The following is a 19,437-nucleotide window of genomic DNA, read 5'->3' as shown; positions in this document are numbered from 1 at the left end:
CATTATGCCCATGATGCTAAGTACTGTCAAGGTCATAAAACTGGAAATCAGCTATGTTATATTGTCACTGTCTATAGGTCTCCTGGCCCATACTCTGATTTTTTTAGATGAATTTGGCGCGTTCATCTCTAGTCTTTCAACTAGTGTAGACAACATTTTGATTATTGGTGACTTTAACATTCATATAAATAAGCCCTCTGATCCCCTTGGTAAATAATTTATGGAAATCATGGATGCACTAGGATTTCAGCAGTTCATTCATGGTTCAACGCATGTCAGTGGTAATACTCTGGATTTGGTTCTTGCACGTGGCCTTGCTGTCACAGATATCAACATCCTGCCTCTTGCATCAGCGGTCTCTGACCACTCGCTTATTAGGTTTACAGTTACGCTGCCGTGTTTAGTGGAGCAACAACCTTGCCTATCATTGCGGCGACGTATTAAACCTTCAACTTTGACTGAACTCGAAGCGTGACTACCAGAAATCTTAACTTCAAGCTTGATGAATTTTCAGTCAGTAGACAGTCTTGCGGATAGCCTGAATTTAGTGCTAAAAACCACACTTGATAAGATTGCGCCTCTATTAAGGCCATGCCTTCCCAAGGCACAGACACCTTGGTTCAACAGTTATTTGCGTGACCTTAAGCAGAAGGCTAGAGGGTTGGAACGGAAATGGCGTAGTTCCAAACTAGAGGTGTTCCACCTTGCATGGTGTGAAGCTATTTTAGATTATAAGCATGTTTATTGGCTACGAAGCAGGCCTATTACTCTGAATTGATAAACAAAAACAAGCATAATTCAAAGTTTTTGTTTGATACGGTGGCATTCCTTATTCATGGACAGCCACCTGTTGGTCGTTCTCCTTTTTCAGCACATGACTTTCTGGACTATTTCAAAAAGAAAATAGAAGATATTAGGTTGAGCACATCTCAGCATACTTTGGTCCAGTCATTGTATCCAGCTACTGAGCTAGGGACTACCACTGAGGTGCTACCTAGATTCATGGAATTTGATAGTATCTCACTAGGTGTGCTGACGAAACTCGTGATGTCTACTAAAAGCACAACTTGTTTATTTGATCCTATACCAACAAAATTGTTTAAGGATCTTTGGCCCATTCTTGGGCCGACTGTGCTGGAAATTGTTAACCTTTCTCTAAACTCTGGATCTGTTCCAAATTGTTTTAAATCTGCAGTGGTTAAACCACTACTCAAGAAATCTAATCTTGATCCTGGTGTATTGAAAAATTACAGGCCGATATCAAATCTATCATTCTGCTCTAAAATTCTGGAAAAGGTGGTTTCACGGCAGCTTGTGGACTATCTTACTGAGAATGACCTTTTTGAGCCACTGCAGTCTGCTTTTAGAAAACATCACTCCACAGAAACAGCACTTATTAAAGTAGTTAATGATCTTCTGTGAGCAGTGGACTCGGATACTACTACAGTATTGGTGTTGCTGGATCTCAGTGCTGCGTTTGACACCGTTGATCATCATATTCTACTTGATAAGCTAGAAAACTGTTTCAGGATTAGTGGAACTGCTCTTGCGTGGTTGACATCTTATTTGTCTGGTCGTTCCCACTGTGTTTGGGAACGACCAGTACCAACAACGACAGTACCTCTGATTTTAGGGGTATGAAGTTCGAGGTTCCGCAGGGATCCGTTCTGGGTCTCCTGCTTTTTTCCCTGTATATGGCACCTTTTGGGAACATTTTGCAGAGTTTTGGGGTTGCTTTTCATTGCTATGCTGATGACACTCAGTTGTATATGCCGATAGCTGCTGGAAATCCTGTCCACATAAAATCTTTACAGGACTGTCTCGCAGCAGTGAGAAGTTGGATGTCTAACAACTTTCTACTTTTAGAACCTCTGATAAGACTGAAATGATGGTTCTTGGTCCAGCAAGACATTGGCATCAATTTGATCAGCTAGCGCTTAACCTAGGTTCATGTGTTATACATCATACTGACAAACTGAAGAACCTTGGGGTAATTTTTGATCCTATGTGTGTCCTTTGACCTCCCACATTAGGGAATTACAAGGACTGCTTTCTTTCATCTAAGAAATATAGCAAAGATTCGTCCCAATCCTGTCTATGGCTGATCCTGAGACTCTGTTCATGCTTTTGTTTCTTCTAGATTGGACTATTGTAATGCTTTGTTTTCTGGTTTACCACAGTCCAGCATCAGGGGTCTTCAACTGGTTCAAAATGTTGCTGCCAGACTTCTGACACACACAGAAGGTTTGACCATATTATGCCGGTTCTGGCATCCCTACACTGGCTTCTGGTCTCTTTGAGATCGGATTTTAAAGTATTATATTGGCCTATAAACTGTTACGAACTGGCACCCTCCTATCTGGCCGGCCTGGTGATTCCTATGTGCCGGCTAGGGCTCCTGCGTTCACAGGGTGCAGGACTATTGGGTGTCCCAAGGAGTGAAGAAACGTCAGCAGGTTACGGAGCTTTTGTATCACCGGCGCCCCAGCTCTGGTGGAATGATCTGCCTGTGCTGATACGACAGTCGGACTCTGTGGAGACTTTTAAAGCCAGGCTAAAGACACATTTGTTCTCCCTGTTGTTATCATTAGTATTTTATATGATTGTGTGTCTTTTTTATTCATTTTATTTCTTTTATCTTTTATGGTTAAATTTGTTTGATTTGTGTTTTAATCTTATTTCATTTTATTCTGCTTTTAAATGTTTGTGACGCGCCTTGAGGCGATTACTCGTGATTTGGCGCTATATAAATGAATAAATTATTATTATTATAAATTACTATTATCTCCAAAACCATAAATTTTTAGTGAGGGCCAACATGTACTTGGCTGTCAAGGGGACCATCAGTGGCAAAAATGAAAGAATTTGAACAAACTGTTTATTGATGAAAGTCTGTGCATTCCGAATACGATTTCCTTTAAATCTCCATTTTTGGTCCATTAAAAAAAATACACCTTACTGGGTTTGCATCTGAACTCTTCATATATACCAAGTTTGGCAAGGTCCTTAATTCAAATTTGGTGTGCAAGTGAGTATGAGCAGATGAATGTATGCTGGATGTGCGAAAATGGGAAAGCACTAAATGCAGTTTATTTATCATTTAAAATCAGAAAAAGTCCCAACAGGAGTAATGCTAATCAAACAAGCTTATGAAGTCTAAAATAAGCTGCCCAACATTAGTTAGCTGATGAATATGAGCAAGATTGGGATAAGCTAAAAGAGTAGCTGACATTAAAGAAAGCTAAGCAACATTAGCTAATGTGGAATAAATCTAACAACGGCCAACTAAAATCAGAGAATGCTAAATAAAGTTTGCTAAACTGAGAGGAAGAAAAGTAAAGTAAGATAAAGCTAACAAAATAAGAGGACACAGAGCAAAGCCAGGAGTAACAAAACTAGCTAAAAATCAGAATATTTAAAAAGGTCGCAGCTTATCTTAACTAAAGCTAACACAACTAGCTAAAATAAGAGCATGACAAAATATGTTTAACTGAAGTGAGAGAAAGCTGTGCAAAGTTATCTTACTTAAAATAAAGCTAACAACTGATAATTAAAAATCACAACATAAAATGTTAGTTAAATTGAGAAGTTAATTTATGCTTAATAAAGCTAAAAAAGGGTAGCTAAAAATCACTGAATCTTAAAACAGAATGAGTTAGCGTGTGCTAAATAAAGCTAACAAAAGCTCAAAAAATCAGAATGCTAAAAAAATGGTTAGCTAAAAATGAGAGGAAGCACAGCAAAGTCAGTTTAAAAATCAGAATACTTAAAACGTTTGCTAAAGTGAAAGAAAGTTTAACAAAATTAGCTGATGTTACATAAAGCTAACAAAATCTCTCTAACAAACAGAGAAAACAAAAAGGGGATTAGTTAAAGTAAGAGAAAGTGAAGCAAAGCTCGTTGAAGCCATAACTTGGGAATGTTAGAGAATCTGAACAAAGGCAGGTTCAGGAAAATCTAAAATCTGTTCAGACATGATTGAATCTTGCGTTCTAACTGATGAGCACCAATTTAGCTCAAGTCTGAATTCTGTACAGAGGAAATATTCCTGTTTAACGTATTCTCAAAATCCCCACAACAACTGGAAAAGTGCAACAGACACACATGCTAGCCATATGTTGTATTTCCTCGAGAGGTTATTCAACTTTAATTTACCTTAGTGGTGTGTTGAATTACCTTATAAAGAATCATTTTGCTTCACATTAAAATATCAAAAAAAGGCTGTTAAAAATCAACACCTTTAAAGCTATTCTGGGTAAGGGTCTTACTGATATTCAGTGTGTCAAATGTGAAGTTAATTAAAATTATAAGTGCCGGTGGACAAGTCTTCTACTCAGATGCCCAAATAAAAAGAATACCAAGGTTGGACAGCCTGTAGGGAAAGTGGTTAATTTAAGTAGATGATACAGTGTGTCCATAAAGTATTCACATCACTTCACTTTTATTATGTTACACCCTTATTCCAAAATGGAGTAAATTAATTTTTTTTCCACACAGAATTCTACACACAATACCCCATAACGTCCAAGTGGCAAGCTCTACAAAGAGTCCTGGTGGATCTGAACTTCTTCAATTTACAGATGATGGATGCCACTGTGCTCACTGGGACCTTCAAAGCAGCAGAAATGTTCTGTATACTTCCCCAGATTTCTGCCCTGAGACAATCCTGTCTCAGAGGTCTACAGCTTTGACTTCATACTTGGTTTGTGCTCTGACTGTCAACTGTGGGACCTTATATGTAGACAGGTGTGTGTCTTTCCAAATCATGTCCAATCAACTGAATTTAGCCCAGGTGGACTCCAGTTAAGCTGTAGAAACATCTCAAGGATGATCAGTGGAAAAAGGATGCACCTGAGTTCAATTCTGAACTTCATGGAAAAGGCTGTGAATACTTATGTAAATGCGATTCTTAGTTATTTTGTTTTTTATTTGAATAAATTTACAAAAACCTAAAAAAAATTCACATTGTCATTATGGGGTACTGTGTGTGGAAACAAAGAAAAAAACTGAATTTCATTCATTTTGGAATAAGGCTGTAACATAACAAAATGTGGAAAAAGGGAAGCACTGTGAATACTTTCTAGATGCACTGTATCATATGCTTTGCACACAGTACATTAACAAACTCAAACAAAACCTCCACATTAACCCACAACCCCCATAAACAGACCTACAGTTAAGTCATCTATGGAAACACCCACTGCTGCTGCATGTTGTCACATCCACTGTTGTGTGGGCCGCTGAAGAGGAGGTACTGCTGGCCCACCTCCACCAGAGGGCGCCCTGCCTGGAGTGCGGGCTCCAGGCACCAGAGGGCGCTGCCGCATCATGGGAGTAGCCTGGGTGACAGCTGTCACCCATCACCAGACACAGCTGTTCCACTCAGCACAGAGGTATATCAGAAGGACGGCGTCTCCACCTCAGTGCCGAGACATCGCCTAAGACTAAGGTAGTATTCTCTGCATTTATATATTAACCAGCTAAACCTATTAAACCTTTCAGGACTGGTGACTACAGATAGCTTCACTGTTTTGGATAAGTACTCACCTTCCTGCTGTTCTTTGACAAGAGGTGGAGGCGGCTTCTCCCCTCTCCGTTACTGGGTGCGGTCATCCACACCTGTGTGTTGTTGCTCTCTCCCGCCAGCAGTACCGGATCCGACGAGCGAGGCAGTGGCCACCTGGGAATTCGGGACTTGGCGGTTCCGGTATTTCCAGGGTTCGGTGGCAGAGGGAGATCTGGGTGGTTCCGGTTCGACTGAGATGGACGTCTCCTACCTTCGAGCCTGCCCACACGACACCAGCGGATTCGACCCCAAATTTGTTTGTTATATTAATTGTGCCTGTGTCACAGAAGTAAATCTTGTTATTTACCTTCTCCATTGTCCGTTCATTGCGCCCCTGTTGTGGGTCCGTGTTCCAACACTTTCACACAGGATATCTCGGCCAGCGTCATGGACCCCGAGGGCGTCAACCGGCTGTTGAACGGCCAATGGAAGACCAAGGCGCGGCGGAGGCTCCGGGAGGGGTACTCGGTGAGTTGCAGCGGATCCTCACCGCTTTCACCTCTCGGATCGATTTAATGACCGAGCAGTACGTTCTCCTAAAACCGCAGGGTGGAGGCTCGCGCCGCACAAGTGGAGGCGCGCCCTTCGGGCGCCGCTGCGGCTTTCCCTCCCGAGGACCCTGCGCGCGAAAGTGACGTTCCACTGGTCGTTCAACGGTCCCTTCCTCCGTCCCCAGAAGCATACATAAGCCCTCCAGAGCCGTACGGAGGCTGTGTGGAGACGTGTGCGGACTTTCTGATGCAGTGTTCGCTCGTCTTAGCACAGCGTCCCGTGATGTACGCGACTGATGCTAGCAAAGTAGCTTATGTGATAAATCTGCTTCGCGGGGAGGCACGCGCTTGGGCTACAGCGCTCTGGGAGCAGCACTCGCGGCTCCTTCATACATACGATGGGTTTGTACGGGAGCTCAGAACGATGTTCGATCATCCCAACAGAGGAGAGTCCGCTTCAACCGCACTACTGTCAATAAGACAGGGGCGTCGGAGCGCAGCTGCCTATGCAGTCGCCTTCCGCATCGCGGCGGCGAGATCCGGCTGGAATAGCACTGCCCTCCGCGCTGCCTTTGTAAACGGACTGTCACTGGTCCTAAAAGAGCACCTGGTGGCTAAGGACGAACCGCGGGATTTAGATGGGCTCATCGATCTAGTCATACGACTCGACAACCGGTTAGAAGAACGCCGTCGGGAACGAGGCGAAGGGCGTGGCCAGGCACGCGTCGTCCCTCTCCCTTCCGGGCCGATCGAGCTCCGCCCTCCCCACGCTCCTCTGTTCCTGCGCTCCGTGGGGTCACAGCTCCCCCTACTGACGAAGCTAGGGACACGAGTAGGGCAACATTTAGGGCACCAGATGCACAGAGGAGATGGACCCACGGAGTCTTGGTTGTGGTTCAATGGAGCACCATGTGAGAGACTGCCCTGAGCGGTCAAACGCCAACCGCCCGCCCCTAGAGACTGGGCCAGGGGTGGGCCAAAACATTCGCGTGGGACACACCCACATTGCTACACGACTCCCAGTCACGATCCTGTTTGAGGATTCAACCCTGAAGGCCCCAGCACTGGTGGACACGGGCTCTGAGGGGAATCTGCTTGACAGTAGATGGGCCAGGGAGATAGGGCTCCCTCTGGTGGCTCTTACCTCGCCTGTGCAGGTTCGGGGCGCTAGATGGCTCCCTACTCCCACCAATCACACATAAGACACCTCCAGTAACTCTGGTGGTGTCAGGTAACCACCGGGAGGTGATCAAGTTCTTTGTGACTCAGGCCACCTCCCGTGTGGTTTTGGGGTTTCCATGGATGCTAAAGCACAATCCCCGGATCGATTGGCCGTCCGGGGTAGTGGTTCAGTGGAGCGAAACCTGCCATCGGGAGTGTCTAGGTCCTCGGTTCCTCCCGGCTTCCCAAGCTAAGGAGGAGTCCGAGTCCCGCCCAATCTGAAGGCGGTGCCGGCGGAGTACCATGACCTCGCTGACGTGTTCAGCAAGGATCTGGCTCTCACGCTTCCTCCCCACCGCCCGTATGATTGTGCCATTGATTTGGTTCCAGGCAGTGAGTTTCCGTCCAGTAGGCTGTACAACCTCTCACGGCCGGAGCGTGAATCAATGGAGACCTACATCCGGGACTCATTAGCTGCCGGGTTGATCCGGAATTCCACCTCTCCGATGGGTGCTGGTTTCTTTTTGGTGGTAAAAAGGATGGCGGGGCTTCGTCCATAGCATTGATTATAAGGGGGGTTGAACGAAATCACGGTTCGCAATCGATACCCGTTGCCCCTGTTGGATTCGGTGTTCACCCCCTTGCATGGAGCCAATATCTTCACCAAACTTGATCTTAGGAATGCGTATCATTTGGTTCGGATCCGGAAGGGAGACGAATGGAAGACGGCATTTAACACCCCGTTGGGCCATTTTGAGTACCTGGTCATGCCGTTCGGTCTCACTAATGCTCCCGCGACCTTCCAAGCGTTGGTAAACGATGTCCTGCGGGACTTCCTGCACCGGTTCGTCTTCGTGTATCTGGACGATATACTCATCTTTTCCCCCGGATCCTGAGACTCATGTCCGGCATGTCCGTCAGGTTCTGCAGCGGGTTGTTGGAGAACCGCCTGTTTGTGAAGGGCGAGAAGTGTGGAGTTCCACCGCACTTCTTTGTCCTTCCTGGGGTTTATAATCGCCTCTAACTCCGTCGCCCCGGATCCGGCCAAGGTTGCGGCGGTGAGAGATTGGCCCCAACCTACAAGCCGTAGGAAGCTGCAACAGTTCCTCGGTTTTGCTAATTTCTACAGGAGGTTCATCAAGGGCTATAGTCAGGTAGTCAGCCCCCTGACAGCCCTGACCTCTCCAAAAGTTCCCTTCACCTGGTCGGATCGGTGCGAGGCCGCGTTCAAGGAGTTGAAACGGCGCTTCTCATCTGCACCAGTTCTGGTGCAGCCCGATCCTAGCCGCCAGTTAGTGGTTGAAGTGGATGCCTCGGACTCAGGGATAGGAGCGGTGCTCTCCCAGAGCGGGAAGACCGATAAGGTCCTTCACCCGTGTGCCTATTTTTCTCGCAGGTTGACCCCCGCTGAACGGAACTATGACGTCGGCAATCGGGAACTCCTTGCTGTGAAAGAGGCCCTCGAAGAGTGGAGACATCTGTTGGAGGGAACAGCCGTGCCATTCACGGTTTTCACTGACCATCGGAACCTGGAGTATATCAGGACCGCCAAGCGGCTGAACCCCAGGCAAGCCCGCTGGTCACTGTTCTTTGGCCGTTTTGACTTCCGGATTACCTACCGTCCCGGGACCAAGAATCAGAGATCGGATGCATTGTCCCGGGTGCACGAAGATGAGGTCAAAACGGAACCGTCGGATCCCCCGGATCCCATCATCCCGGAGTCCGCTATCGTGGCCGCCCTCACCTGGGACGTGGAGAAGACCGTCCGGGAGGCCCTGACCCGTGTCCCGGACCCCGGAAATGGACCAAAGAACAGACTATACGTCCCACCAGAGGCTAGGGCTGCAGTCCTGGACTTCTGTCACGGTTCTAAGCTCTCCTGTCACCCAGGGGTGCGAAGGACCGTGGCAGTCGTCCGGCAACGCTTCTGGTGGGCATCCCTGGAGGCCGACGTCCGGGACTACGTCCAGGCCTGTACCACCTGCGCCAGGGGCAAGGCCGACCACAGGAAGACCTCAGGGCAGCTACAGCCACTGCCCGTGCCTCATCGCCCCTGGTCCCACATCGGCCTGGACTTCGTCACGGGTCTCCCGCCGTCCCAGGGAAACACCGTCATCTTCACGATAGTGGACCGTTTCTCCAAGGCGGCCCACTTCGTGGCCCTCCCGAAGCTCCCAACGGCCCAGGAGACAGCGGACCTCCTGGTCCACCACGTCGTCCGTCTGCATGGCATACCATCAGACATCGTCTCCGATCGCGGTCCCCAGTTCACCTCACACGTCTGGAGGAGTTTCTGCCGGGAACTGGGGGCCACGGTCAGCCTCTCGTCTGGGTACCACCCCCAGACCAACGGGCAGGCAGAGCGGGCGAATCAAGAACTGGAGCAGACGCTTCGCTGTGTGACAGCCGCGCACCCGACGGCCTGGAGTACCCGCCTGGCCTGGATCGAGTACGCCCACAACAGCCAAGTGTCATCAGCCACCGGCCTCTCCCCGTTTGAGGTGTGCTTGGGGTATCAGCCCCCCTTGTTTCCGGTGGTTGAGGGAGAGGTCGGTGTGCCCTCGGTCCAGGCCCACCTACGGAAGTGCCGTCGGGTGTGGCGTGCCGCCCGCTCTGCCTTGTTGCAGGCCCGGACGAGGGCGAAGAAACATGCAGACCGGCGGCGAGCCCCGGCCCCCAAGTATCATCCTGGGCAGGAGGTCTGGTTGTCCACCAAGGACATTCCTCTACAGGTCGACTCACCAAAACTCCAGGAACGGTACATCGGACCGTATAAGATCCTCAAAGTCGTCAACCCCGCCGCAGTGAGGCTCCAGCTTCCGGCCTCACTGCGGATACATCCAGTTTTTCATGTTTCCCGGATCAAGCCTCTTCACACCTCACCCCTCTGCACCCCGGGTCCGGCGCCGCCTCCTGCCCGGATCATTGATGGGGCGCCGGCTTGGACTGTCCGCCGGCTCCTTGATGTCCGTCGGATGGGCCGGGGTTTTCAGTATCTGGTGGACTGGGAGGGGTACGGACCCGAGGAGCGCTCCTGGGTGAAGAAGGGCTTCATCCTGGACCCGGCCCTCCTGGCCGACTTCTACCGTCGCCATCCGGACAAGCCCGGTCGTGCGCCAGGAGGCGCCCGTTGAGGGGGGGGTCCTGTTGTGTGGGCCGCTGAAGAGGAGGTACTGCTGGCCCACCTCCACCAGAGGGCGCCCTGCCTGGAGTGCGGGCTCCAGGCACCAGAGGGCGCTGCCGCATCATGGGAGTAGCCTGGGTGACAGCTGTCACCCATCACCAGACACAGCTGTTCCACTCAGCACAGAGGTATATCAGGAGGACGGCGTCTCCACCTCAGTGCCGAGACATCGCCTAAGACTAAGGTAGTATTCTCTGCATTTATATATTAACCAGCTAAACCTATTAAACCTTTTCAGGACTGGTGACTACAGATAGCTTCACTGTTTTGGATAAGTACTCACCTTCCTGCTGTTCTTTGACAAGAGGTGGAGGCGGCTTCTCCCCTCTCCGTTACTGGGTGCGGTCATCCACACCTGTGTGTTGTTGCTCTCTCCCGCCAGCAGTACCGGATCCGACGAGCGGAGGCAGTGGCCACCTGGGAATTCGGGACTTGGCGGTTCCGGTATTTCCAGGGTTCCGGTTCGACTGAGACGGACGTCTCCTACCTTCGAGCCTGCCCACACGACACCAGCGGATTCGACCCCAAATTGTGTTTGTTATATTAATTGTGCCTGTGTCACAGAAGTAAATCTTGTTATTTACCTTCTCCATTGTCCGTTCATTGCGCCCCCTGTTGTGGGTCCGTGTTCCAACACTTTCACAACATCCACCACACCACAAAACCACCCAAGCTTCTGGGTGGCAGTACAAGTCTAGTCCAAGTACTAGTACAGTCTAGTTGCTTTTTGACTAATCTTCTAAAGTGTTAGGGACATTTTGAAATGTTTCTGAGAAGGAGACTTTCGGCAACTTTGCTGAAAGTTCTTATCCTCTTTGACGTTGCTGCTGGCTCCAGTGAGTCTGAATCCATACAGAACAGAACGCATACTTGTTATTAAATTACAGTATTGGTCTGGTGGTACATTTGTTGTCTCAATACACTGTACACGTGCACATAGTCAGGGTGACTGAGGATAACGTTTTTCTTGATGGATCTTTACATCGCTGTGTGGATCGTTGCACTTCATGACGGACCTTCAATGTCATCCACTATCCTGAGATTGATGGAGGGTGAAAAGAGTAATTGTTATGGAAATCCCTGCCCAGTCATGAAAACTCTTCAAGGATGGTCCACTCATAAAGGAGAGGAAGGAGATATGGAGCGTGAGCGAGCGAGCTTATAACTGTCAGTGATTAGTTGATGCTATTGAATCTCACTCTGGTCCCACAGAAAACCCCTTCTCTTATGGAAATTTTCTGCTTTACTGTTTTGGTTTTGTTGTTGTTTGTTTGTTTTTACTTTGCTGGACTTAATAAAACCTTTAAAAAAGAGAGAGAAAAAGAAAACAGTGGCAGCTCCAGATGTGTTTGTCTCAGTGGATCCATGTGGGATATATTTGTGACAGCAAATGTGAAAATATGACTTTATATTTACTGTGGCTACTACATAGTATGAGTCGTTAATTCATACAAACTACACTCAGTAGGAAAAAGCATTTCTTTAAAAATCATATTTTTCCTGATAGGACACAAATAAAATCAGATCATTTTTGTAAAAGTGCACATGAGGCTGCTCTCTTCTAGGTGGCGCTATTCTCCCATCACTATCTAAATGTTGGGCTACATCTCTCCTGTTCCTCAGTTTCACCAGATTCTGGTTCCTGGATGGAGTTGTTAATGGAACATTTTTATTGTGCGGTGCCTGCCTCCCAGACCACCAAGCATAAGATTTAAAAAGAAAAAAATAATATAGCACCTTCAACTGCACCACAGACTAAAACAGTTAAATGTGGTCTATTAAACATTAGGTCTCTCTCTTCTAAGTCCCTGTTAGTAAATGATATAATATTGATCAACATATTGATTTATTCTGCCTTACAGAAACCTGGTTACAGCAGGATGAATATGTTAGTTAAATGAGTCACACCCCCGAGTCACACTAACTGTCAGAATGCTCGTAGCACGGGCCGAGGCGGAGGATTAGCAGCAGTCTTCCATTCCAGCTTATTAATTAATCAAAACCCAGACAGAGCTTTAATTCATTTGAAAGCTTGACTCTTAGTCTTGTCCATTCAAATTGGAAGTCCCAAAACCAGTTTTATTTGTTATTATCTATCGTCCTCCTGGTCGTTACTGTGAGTTTCTCTGTGATTTTCAGACCTTTTGTCTGACTTAGTGCTTAGCTCATATAAGATAATTATAGTGGGCAATTTTAACATCCACACAGATGCTGAGAATGACAGCCTCAACACTGCATTTAATCTACAGTCTTATTAGACTCAGTTGGCTTCGCTCAAAATGTAAATGAGCCCACCCACCACTTTAACCACACTTTAGATCTTGTTCTGACATATGGCATAGAAATTGAAGACTTAACAGTATTCCCTGAAAACCCCTTTTTGTCTGATCATTTCTTAATAACATTTACATTTACTTTAATGGACTACCCAGCAGTGGGGAATAAGTTTCATTACAGTAGAAGTCTTTCTGAAAGCGCTGTAACTAGGTTTAAGGATATGATTCCTTCTTTGTTATGTTCTTCAATGCCATATACCAACACAGTGCAGAGTAGCTACCTAAATTCTGTGAGTGAGATAGATTATCTCGTCAATAGCTTTACATCCTCATTGAGCACAACTTTGGATGCTGTAGCTCCTCTGAAAAAGAGAGCTTTAAATCAGAAGTGCCTGACTCCGTGGTATAACTCACAAACTCGCAGCTTAAAGCAGATAACCCAAAAGATGGAGAGGAAATTGTTGTGTGGGCCGCCAGAAGAGGAGGTACTGCTGGCCCACCACCAGAGGGCGCCCTGCCTGAAGTGCGGGCTTCAGGCACGAGAGGGCGCTGCCGCCTCAGGAACAAGCTGTGGTGACAGCTGTCACCCATCATCCATGACAGCTGTCACTGATCATCTCATCCACATCTGGAATAAAAGCAGGAAGACACCTCCACCACATTGCCGAGATATCATCTTCTACAAGAGGTAATATCCTCAGCCGTTCTGTAATTGCAATATTGTATATTGTGAGTGTTTGCAGGAGTACCAGTTCCTCCGTTGGTGAAAGCTGTGAGAGCGCTGAAGGCACTCTTTTCCCCTGAGGAATCTACAGTACTCAGCAGTGTTTGAGTGAGAGGTGGAGGTGGGAATTCCCACCAGGATTGTTACTGGGTGGTTCACACACCCACCCTTGACTGTCTTTGCTTTCTGCCAGCAGTACCAGATCCGACACGCCGTGACGGTGGCCACCTGGGGACTTCGGGACTTGGTGGCTCCAGTATTCCTCGGGTTCGGTGGCAGTGGAAATCGTGTGGTTCCGGTTCTTTCCAGACGGGCGTCTCCTATCGTCGAGCCTGCCCACACGGCACCTTTATTGATTGACTTGTGCACATTCTGTAATCTGCTGTGTTTGGTTGTGTCATTCACAACAGTAAAGTGTTATAATTTGACTCCTTCCATTGTCCGTTCATTACGCCCCCTGTTGTGGTCCGTGTCACTACACTTTCCCAACAGAAATGGCGTCTCACTAATTAGAAGATCTTCATTTAGCCTGGAAAAGAGTCTGTTGCTCTATAAAAAAAGCCCTCCGTAAAGCTAGGACAACGTACTATTCATCACTAATTGAAGAAAATAGAACAACCCCAGGTTTCTTTCAGCACTGTAGCCAGGCTGACAAAGAGTCAGAGCTCTATTGAGCCAAGTATTCCTTTAACTTTAACTAGTAATGACTTCATGACTTTCTTTGCAAATAAAATTTTAACTATTAGAGAAAAAATTATTCATAACCATCCCAAAGACATATCTTTATGTTCGGCTGCCTTCAGTGATGCCGGTATTTGGTTAGACTCTTTCTCTCCAATTGTTCTGTCTGAGTTATTTTCATTAGTCATTTCCTCCAAACCATCAACATGTCTATTAGACCCCATTCCTACCAGGCTGCTCAAGGAAGCCCTACCATTAATTAATGCTTCGGTCTTAAATATGATCAATCTATCTTTATTAGTTGGCTATGTACCACAGGCTTTTAAGGTGGCAGTAATTAAACCATTACTTAAAAAGCCATCACTTGACCCAGCTATCTTAGCTAATTATAGGCCAATCTCCAACCTTCCTTTTCTCTCAAATATTCTTGAAAGGGTAGTTGTAAAGCAGCTAACTGATCATCTGCAGAGGAATGGTCTATTTGAAGAGTTTCAGTCAGGTTTCAGAATTCATCATAGTACAGAAACAGCATTAGTGAAGGTTACAAATGATCTTCTTATGGCCTCAGACAGTGGACTCATCTCTGTGCTCGTCCTGTTAGACCTCACTGCAGCTTTTGATACTGCTGACCATAAAATTTTATTACAGAGATTAGAGCATGCCATAGGTATTAAAGGCACTGCGCTGCGGTGGTTTGAATCATATTTATCTAATAGATTACAATTTGTTCATGTAAATGGGGAGTCTTCTTCACGGACTAAGGTTAATTATGGAGTTCCACAAGGTTCTGTGCTAGGACCGATTTTATTCACTTTATACATGCTTCCCTTAGGCAGTATTATTAGACGGTATTGCTTAAATTTTCATTGTTATGCAGATGATACCCAGCTTTATCTATCCATGAAGCCAGAGGACACACACCAATTAGTTAAACTGCAGGAATGTCTTTCAGACATAAAGACATGGATAACCTCTAATTTCCTGCTTTTAAATTCAGATAAAAATGAAGTTATTGTACTTGGCCCCACAAATCTTAGAAACATGGTGTCTAACCAGATCCTTACTCTGGATGGCATTACCCTGATACTGTGAGAAATCCTGGAGTCATTTTTGATCAGGATATGTCCTCAATGCGCATATTAAGCAAATATGTAGGACTGCTTTTTTGCATTTGCGCAGTATCTCTAAAAGTAGAACGGTCTTGTCTCAGAGTGATGCTGAAAAACTAATTCATGCATTTATTTCTTCTAGGCTGGACTATTGTAATTCATTATTATCAGGTTGTCCTAAAAGTTCCCTGAAAAGCCTTCAGTTAATTCAAAATGCTGCAGCTAGAGTACTAACGGGGACTAGAAGGAGAGAGCATATCTCACCCATATTGGCTTCTCTTCATTGGCTCCCTGTTAATTCCAGAATAGAATTTAAAATTCTTCTTACTTATAAGGTTTTGAATAATCAGGTCCCATCTTATCTTAGGGACCTCATAGTACCATATCACCCCAATAGAGCGCTTCGCTCTCAGACTGCAGGCTTACTTGTAGTTCCTAGGGTTTGTAAGAGTAGAATGGGAGGCAGAGCCTTCAGCTTTCAGGCTCCTCTCCTGTGGAACCAGCTCCCAATTCAGATCAGAGAGACAGACACCCTCTCTACTTTTACGATTAGGCTTAAAACATTCCTTTTTGCTAAAGCTTATAGTTAGGGCTGGATCAGGTGACCCTGAACCATCCCTTAGTTATGCTGCTATAGACTTAGACTGCTGGGGGGTTCCCATGATGCACTGAGTGTTTCTTTCTCTTTTTGCTCTGTATGCACCACTCTGCATTTAATCATTAGTGATTGATCTCTGCTCCCCTCCACAGCATGTCTTTTTCCTGGTTCTCTCCCTCAGCCCCAACCAGTCCCAGCAGAAGACTGCCCCTCCCTGAGCCTGGTTCTGCTGGAGGTTTCTTCCTGTTAAAAGGGAGTTTTCCTTCCCACTGTCGCCAAGTGCTTGCTCACAGGGGGTCGTTTTGACCGTTGGGGTTTTTCTGTAATTATTGTATGGCCTTGCCTTACAATATAAAGCGCCTTGGGGCAACTGTTTGTTGTGATTTGGTGCTATATAAATAAAATTGATTGATATATATATATATATATATATATATATATATATATATATATATATATATATATATATGTGCTAGCATACAAAAGTCAACCAAATAATGTAAAAAAAAAACAACAACAACAACAAAAAAGGATCGATCTTGAGTTTTGTGAACTCACTCAGTTGATTGCTATGGTAACTGGGGGTGGGAAAGAACTGGATCAATGTGAGACTGGTGGTGGTGGTGGGGTACTAAGAAAAAAAAACAGGATTTTAAAACAGCAACTGCTGTTTTTCTCTTGGGGATATTGAAATTGTTAGGGGAGCTACAGGCCCTTCAAACTAGAGTCTGAATGATATATCGATTGGCCAACAGGAAAAAACAACACAGAAAAAAACAACACTTCAACTGCTGAAAATAGTGTCATTACATATTTGTCCAGCAGAGGGCAGTGTGACTGCAAGAGACAGAGGCAAAGTGACCAGCTGCCAATCATTTTCAGTCATAGTGGGCATTTTATGGCCACAATAGACAAGTAGTCACTTTGCCGCCAGCTAGGCGGGGCCAAACTAGAGCAAAAGTGTATTTTATGCAAATGCTGATAAATGCTGCCAATCCAACAGAGCATGACAAATGTTGGTTGGCTGTTGGTTATGTTTAAAGTTATTTATAATGAAGTTCGTGTTTAAGCTGTGAAATATAAGATAAGCTTTACTGATCCCACAAAGGGGAAAATCAGTTGCTGCAACAGCAAAAGTTGCACAGTAGTAAAGAAAAAAATACATTAAAGAAAAGTGACTAAAGTATACCTCAATGTTTGCTGTTGAATGCGTAAATACTGTTGTGAACAGACTACATAAAATTATTGCACCATATAAATTGCACAGATGTGCTTATAATATAGCAGAAAGAAAAAGCAGCAGTAGAAGTGGTTAATAGTGCAAAATCAGCAGGGAGGCATGGTGCTAAAACATTATGAGGTATTATACAGTTTAACCACATATCAAGCCTTAACTGCATTTCTTTGTCATAAGAGTTTGATAATGAAATGTTAAGAATTATTGCCATTTTTTTATGTATATATCAGCAGGTATATTGGTACTGTAAATTTTTTTTTTACTCCTTACTACTGAGATTGTGCTGGTCCCAGATAATCCATACTGGCTGGGCTCGATTTCAGACCCCACCCCAGAGCCCAGCCAATGCAGAAAAATACAATATCAGCAGATTTTCAAGAGAAGACGCTGTGTTTTCCATTAAAGCAGAACAGCAAATGGAAATGCACCTGAGTCAATATTATCTCTCCTGTCAAAATATCTCACCTGTATGGTGACAATTCGTGGCAATGGTTGATGAGTGTTGGCACCACCCTCTATGGCGATGCCAAGGGTGTTGGTGTTTTTCACCACCCGGACAAGAGTAGCAGTGGGACCTGGGACTGGTGAGCCGGTCTGCTTGGGATCAGATGGAGATGTAAAGTGAAGTCAGAAAATCTACATCACTGCATTCTGGACATTCTTTGTGCACAGCGGGAGTGAATGTGTGCACGTTTATTCAAAGTTTGTACATCTGAGTGTTCTCATCAGAACAACAAAACACTAAAACAGTTAACATAAAAACACAAACACTCTTAGAAAGTCATGTGACCGTGACTAACAGGGATTCATTTATTTATTTATTCCAACCATCTAAGTAAATGATGTTAGCCTTGTGAGAAGCATGTTCAGAATTCAAATTATTCCCATTTACATTCTGTGGATAAAGGAGTCACAGCGGCAGGCAAAAAGCCTTTTACACATTTTATTGTTTTTATGACATCACATTTTTTAAAATAAGCCTAAAATTGTGCTCAATAACTAATAGTGGAAATTTCTGCAACAAGAAATAAATTAAAAACATCAAAGCCAAAATAATTTAATGCAATAATCAGGGCTCTATTTAGTACAACACACAACCAAATGATCACTTTTACAGCCACTTCTCTCTGCACAAGTCAGCGGATGGACACATGAACAGTTCATTCCCAAAATGTCACAACTGATGATCCCCCACAATTCAAGTGATGGTCCTCATCTGTCTCATTAATTAACAAGTCGTTTGGCACAGTCATTCCAGTGGTACCCCGGGATTCTCCAAAGAGACCAAGTACCAAACATCTAGTCACTGCCTAGTTCACCGCCAGAGAGTCCAGGAAGCCCCTGGACCTTCAAGACTGCAAAAAATGGGGGGGGGGGGGGGGGGGGGGGGGGGAGTCGTTTGCTGCACAGTGGCTCCGAGGTTGAAACCTGAGGTGGCTTATGTAAGTGAGCACCTGGAACATTCTTTTCTTTCTTGCCAGAAAAAAGAAGAAATCTCCCATGTGTCTTCTGGCAAACTAATTGCTGAAATTTCCCATCTTTTTTTGAAGAAAAATCTTTCTCTGCTCCTGGACCTGGATGTCTCTAGTTGCTGGGGTCCTCAACATGAAAGTAGTCGAGTTCCCCGATTCACTGTGTGACATGAAGCCACAGTCAGGATTAATGGAACTGTTACGGTTTTGTTCTAATAACGAACCCAGAGTAGCAGACAGAAACCACAAGCAGTGTGCGATCAAAACCCCAGAGTGATTTATTGGCAGAGCCAAGAGCAAACAATTCATAAAATGCAAAAACAAAAGTTAATCCAAAAAGGCAGCGGCAACTACAGGGGAACAGCTGAGCACGCGAACACAAAACAGTAACGGAGCAGGTGATGACTGATAAAGCACTGAGAGAAATACAATATGCACTGAGTGCATGGAGAACAAACGACGACAAATGAACCCACAACCAAAGACTAACAGGTGACAAGTTAAATACCAGATGAGCTAAATGATTACAGGTGAGGAGAATCAGCATGAGCAGCAGATACACACGGAAATGAACAAAACATGAGGTGACTGAACCCTAAACAGAATAGTAGGTGGTGCAGAACAGTGCAACTGATTTCAAAGGGTGAGTGACATAAAAAATAAAATAAACAACCATCAATAAATGAAGCAAAACTCATAAACGCAAAAACACAACAGGTGTTAATAAAGTGCAAAGGTAGAGGAAATAATATCATCCAATCCAAACCACTTTATTTATATAGCACATTTCAAAAAACATAAAAGTTTATCAAAGTGCTGCACAGTGATATACACACAAAAACAGACATGACACAAAAACAAAAAACACAGGTCACACAACTCTCACGCTGAGTTAAAAACCAATGAATAAAAATAAGTTTTAAGATGAGATTTAAAAC

General features: G+C 45.3%; 1 protein-coding gene across 1 annotated transcript in view; it reads right to left on the bottom strand.

Moving 5' to 3' along the window:
* Positions 1–19,437, bottom strand: part of LOC117510012 (whirlin-like) — a 274,252-nt gene that overhangs the window by 4,016 nt on the left and 250,799 nt on the right. Inside the window, exon 10 of the mRNA XM_034169619.1 lies at positions 17,493–17,624. Within this exon, the coding sequence (XP_034025510.1) occupies positions 17,493–17,624 (132 nt within the window). The remainder of the gene's footprint in view (positions 1–17,492; positions 17,625–19,437) is intronic.

Source organism: Thalassophryne amazonica, chromosome 5 (assembly GCF_902500255.1).
Source record: "Thalassophryne amazonica chromosome 5, fThaAma1.1, whole genome shotgun sequence".
In the NCBI taxonomy this organism is placed as follows: domain Eukaryota; kingdom Metazoa; phylum Chordata; class Actinopteri; order Batrachoidiformes; family Batrachoididae; genus Thalassophryne; species Thalassophryne amazonica.
Note: the sequence above shows the minus strand (reverse complement) of the source record. Positions and strands in the feature narration are given on the sequence as shown.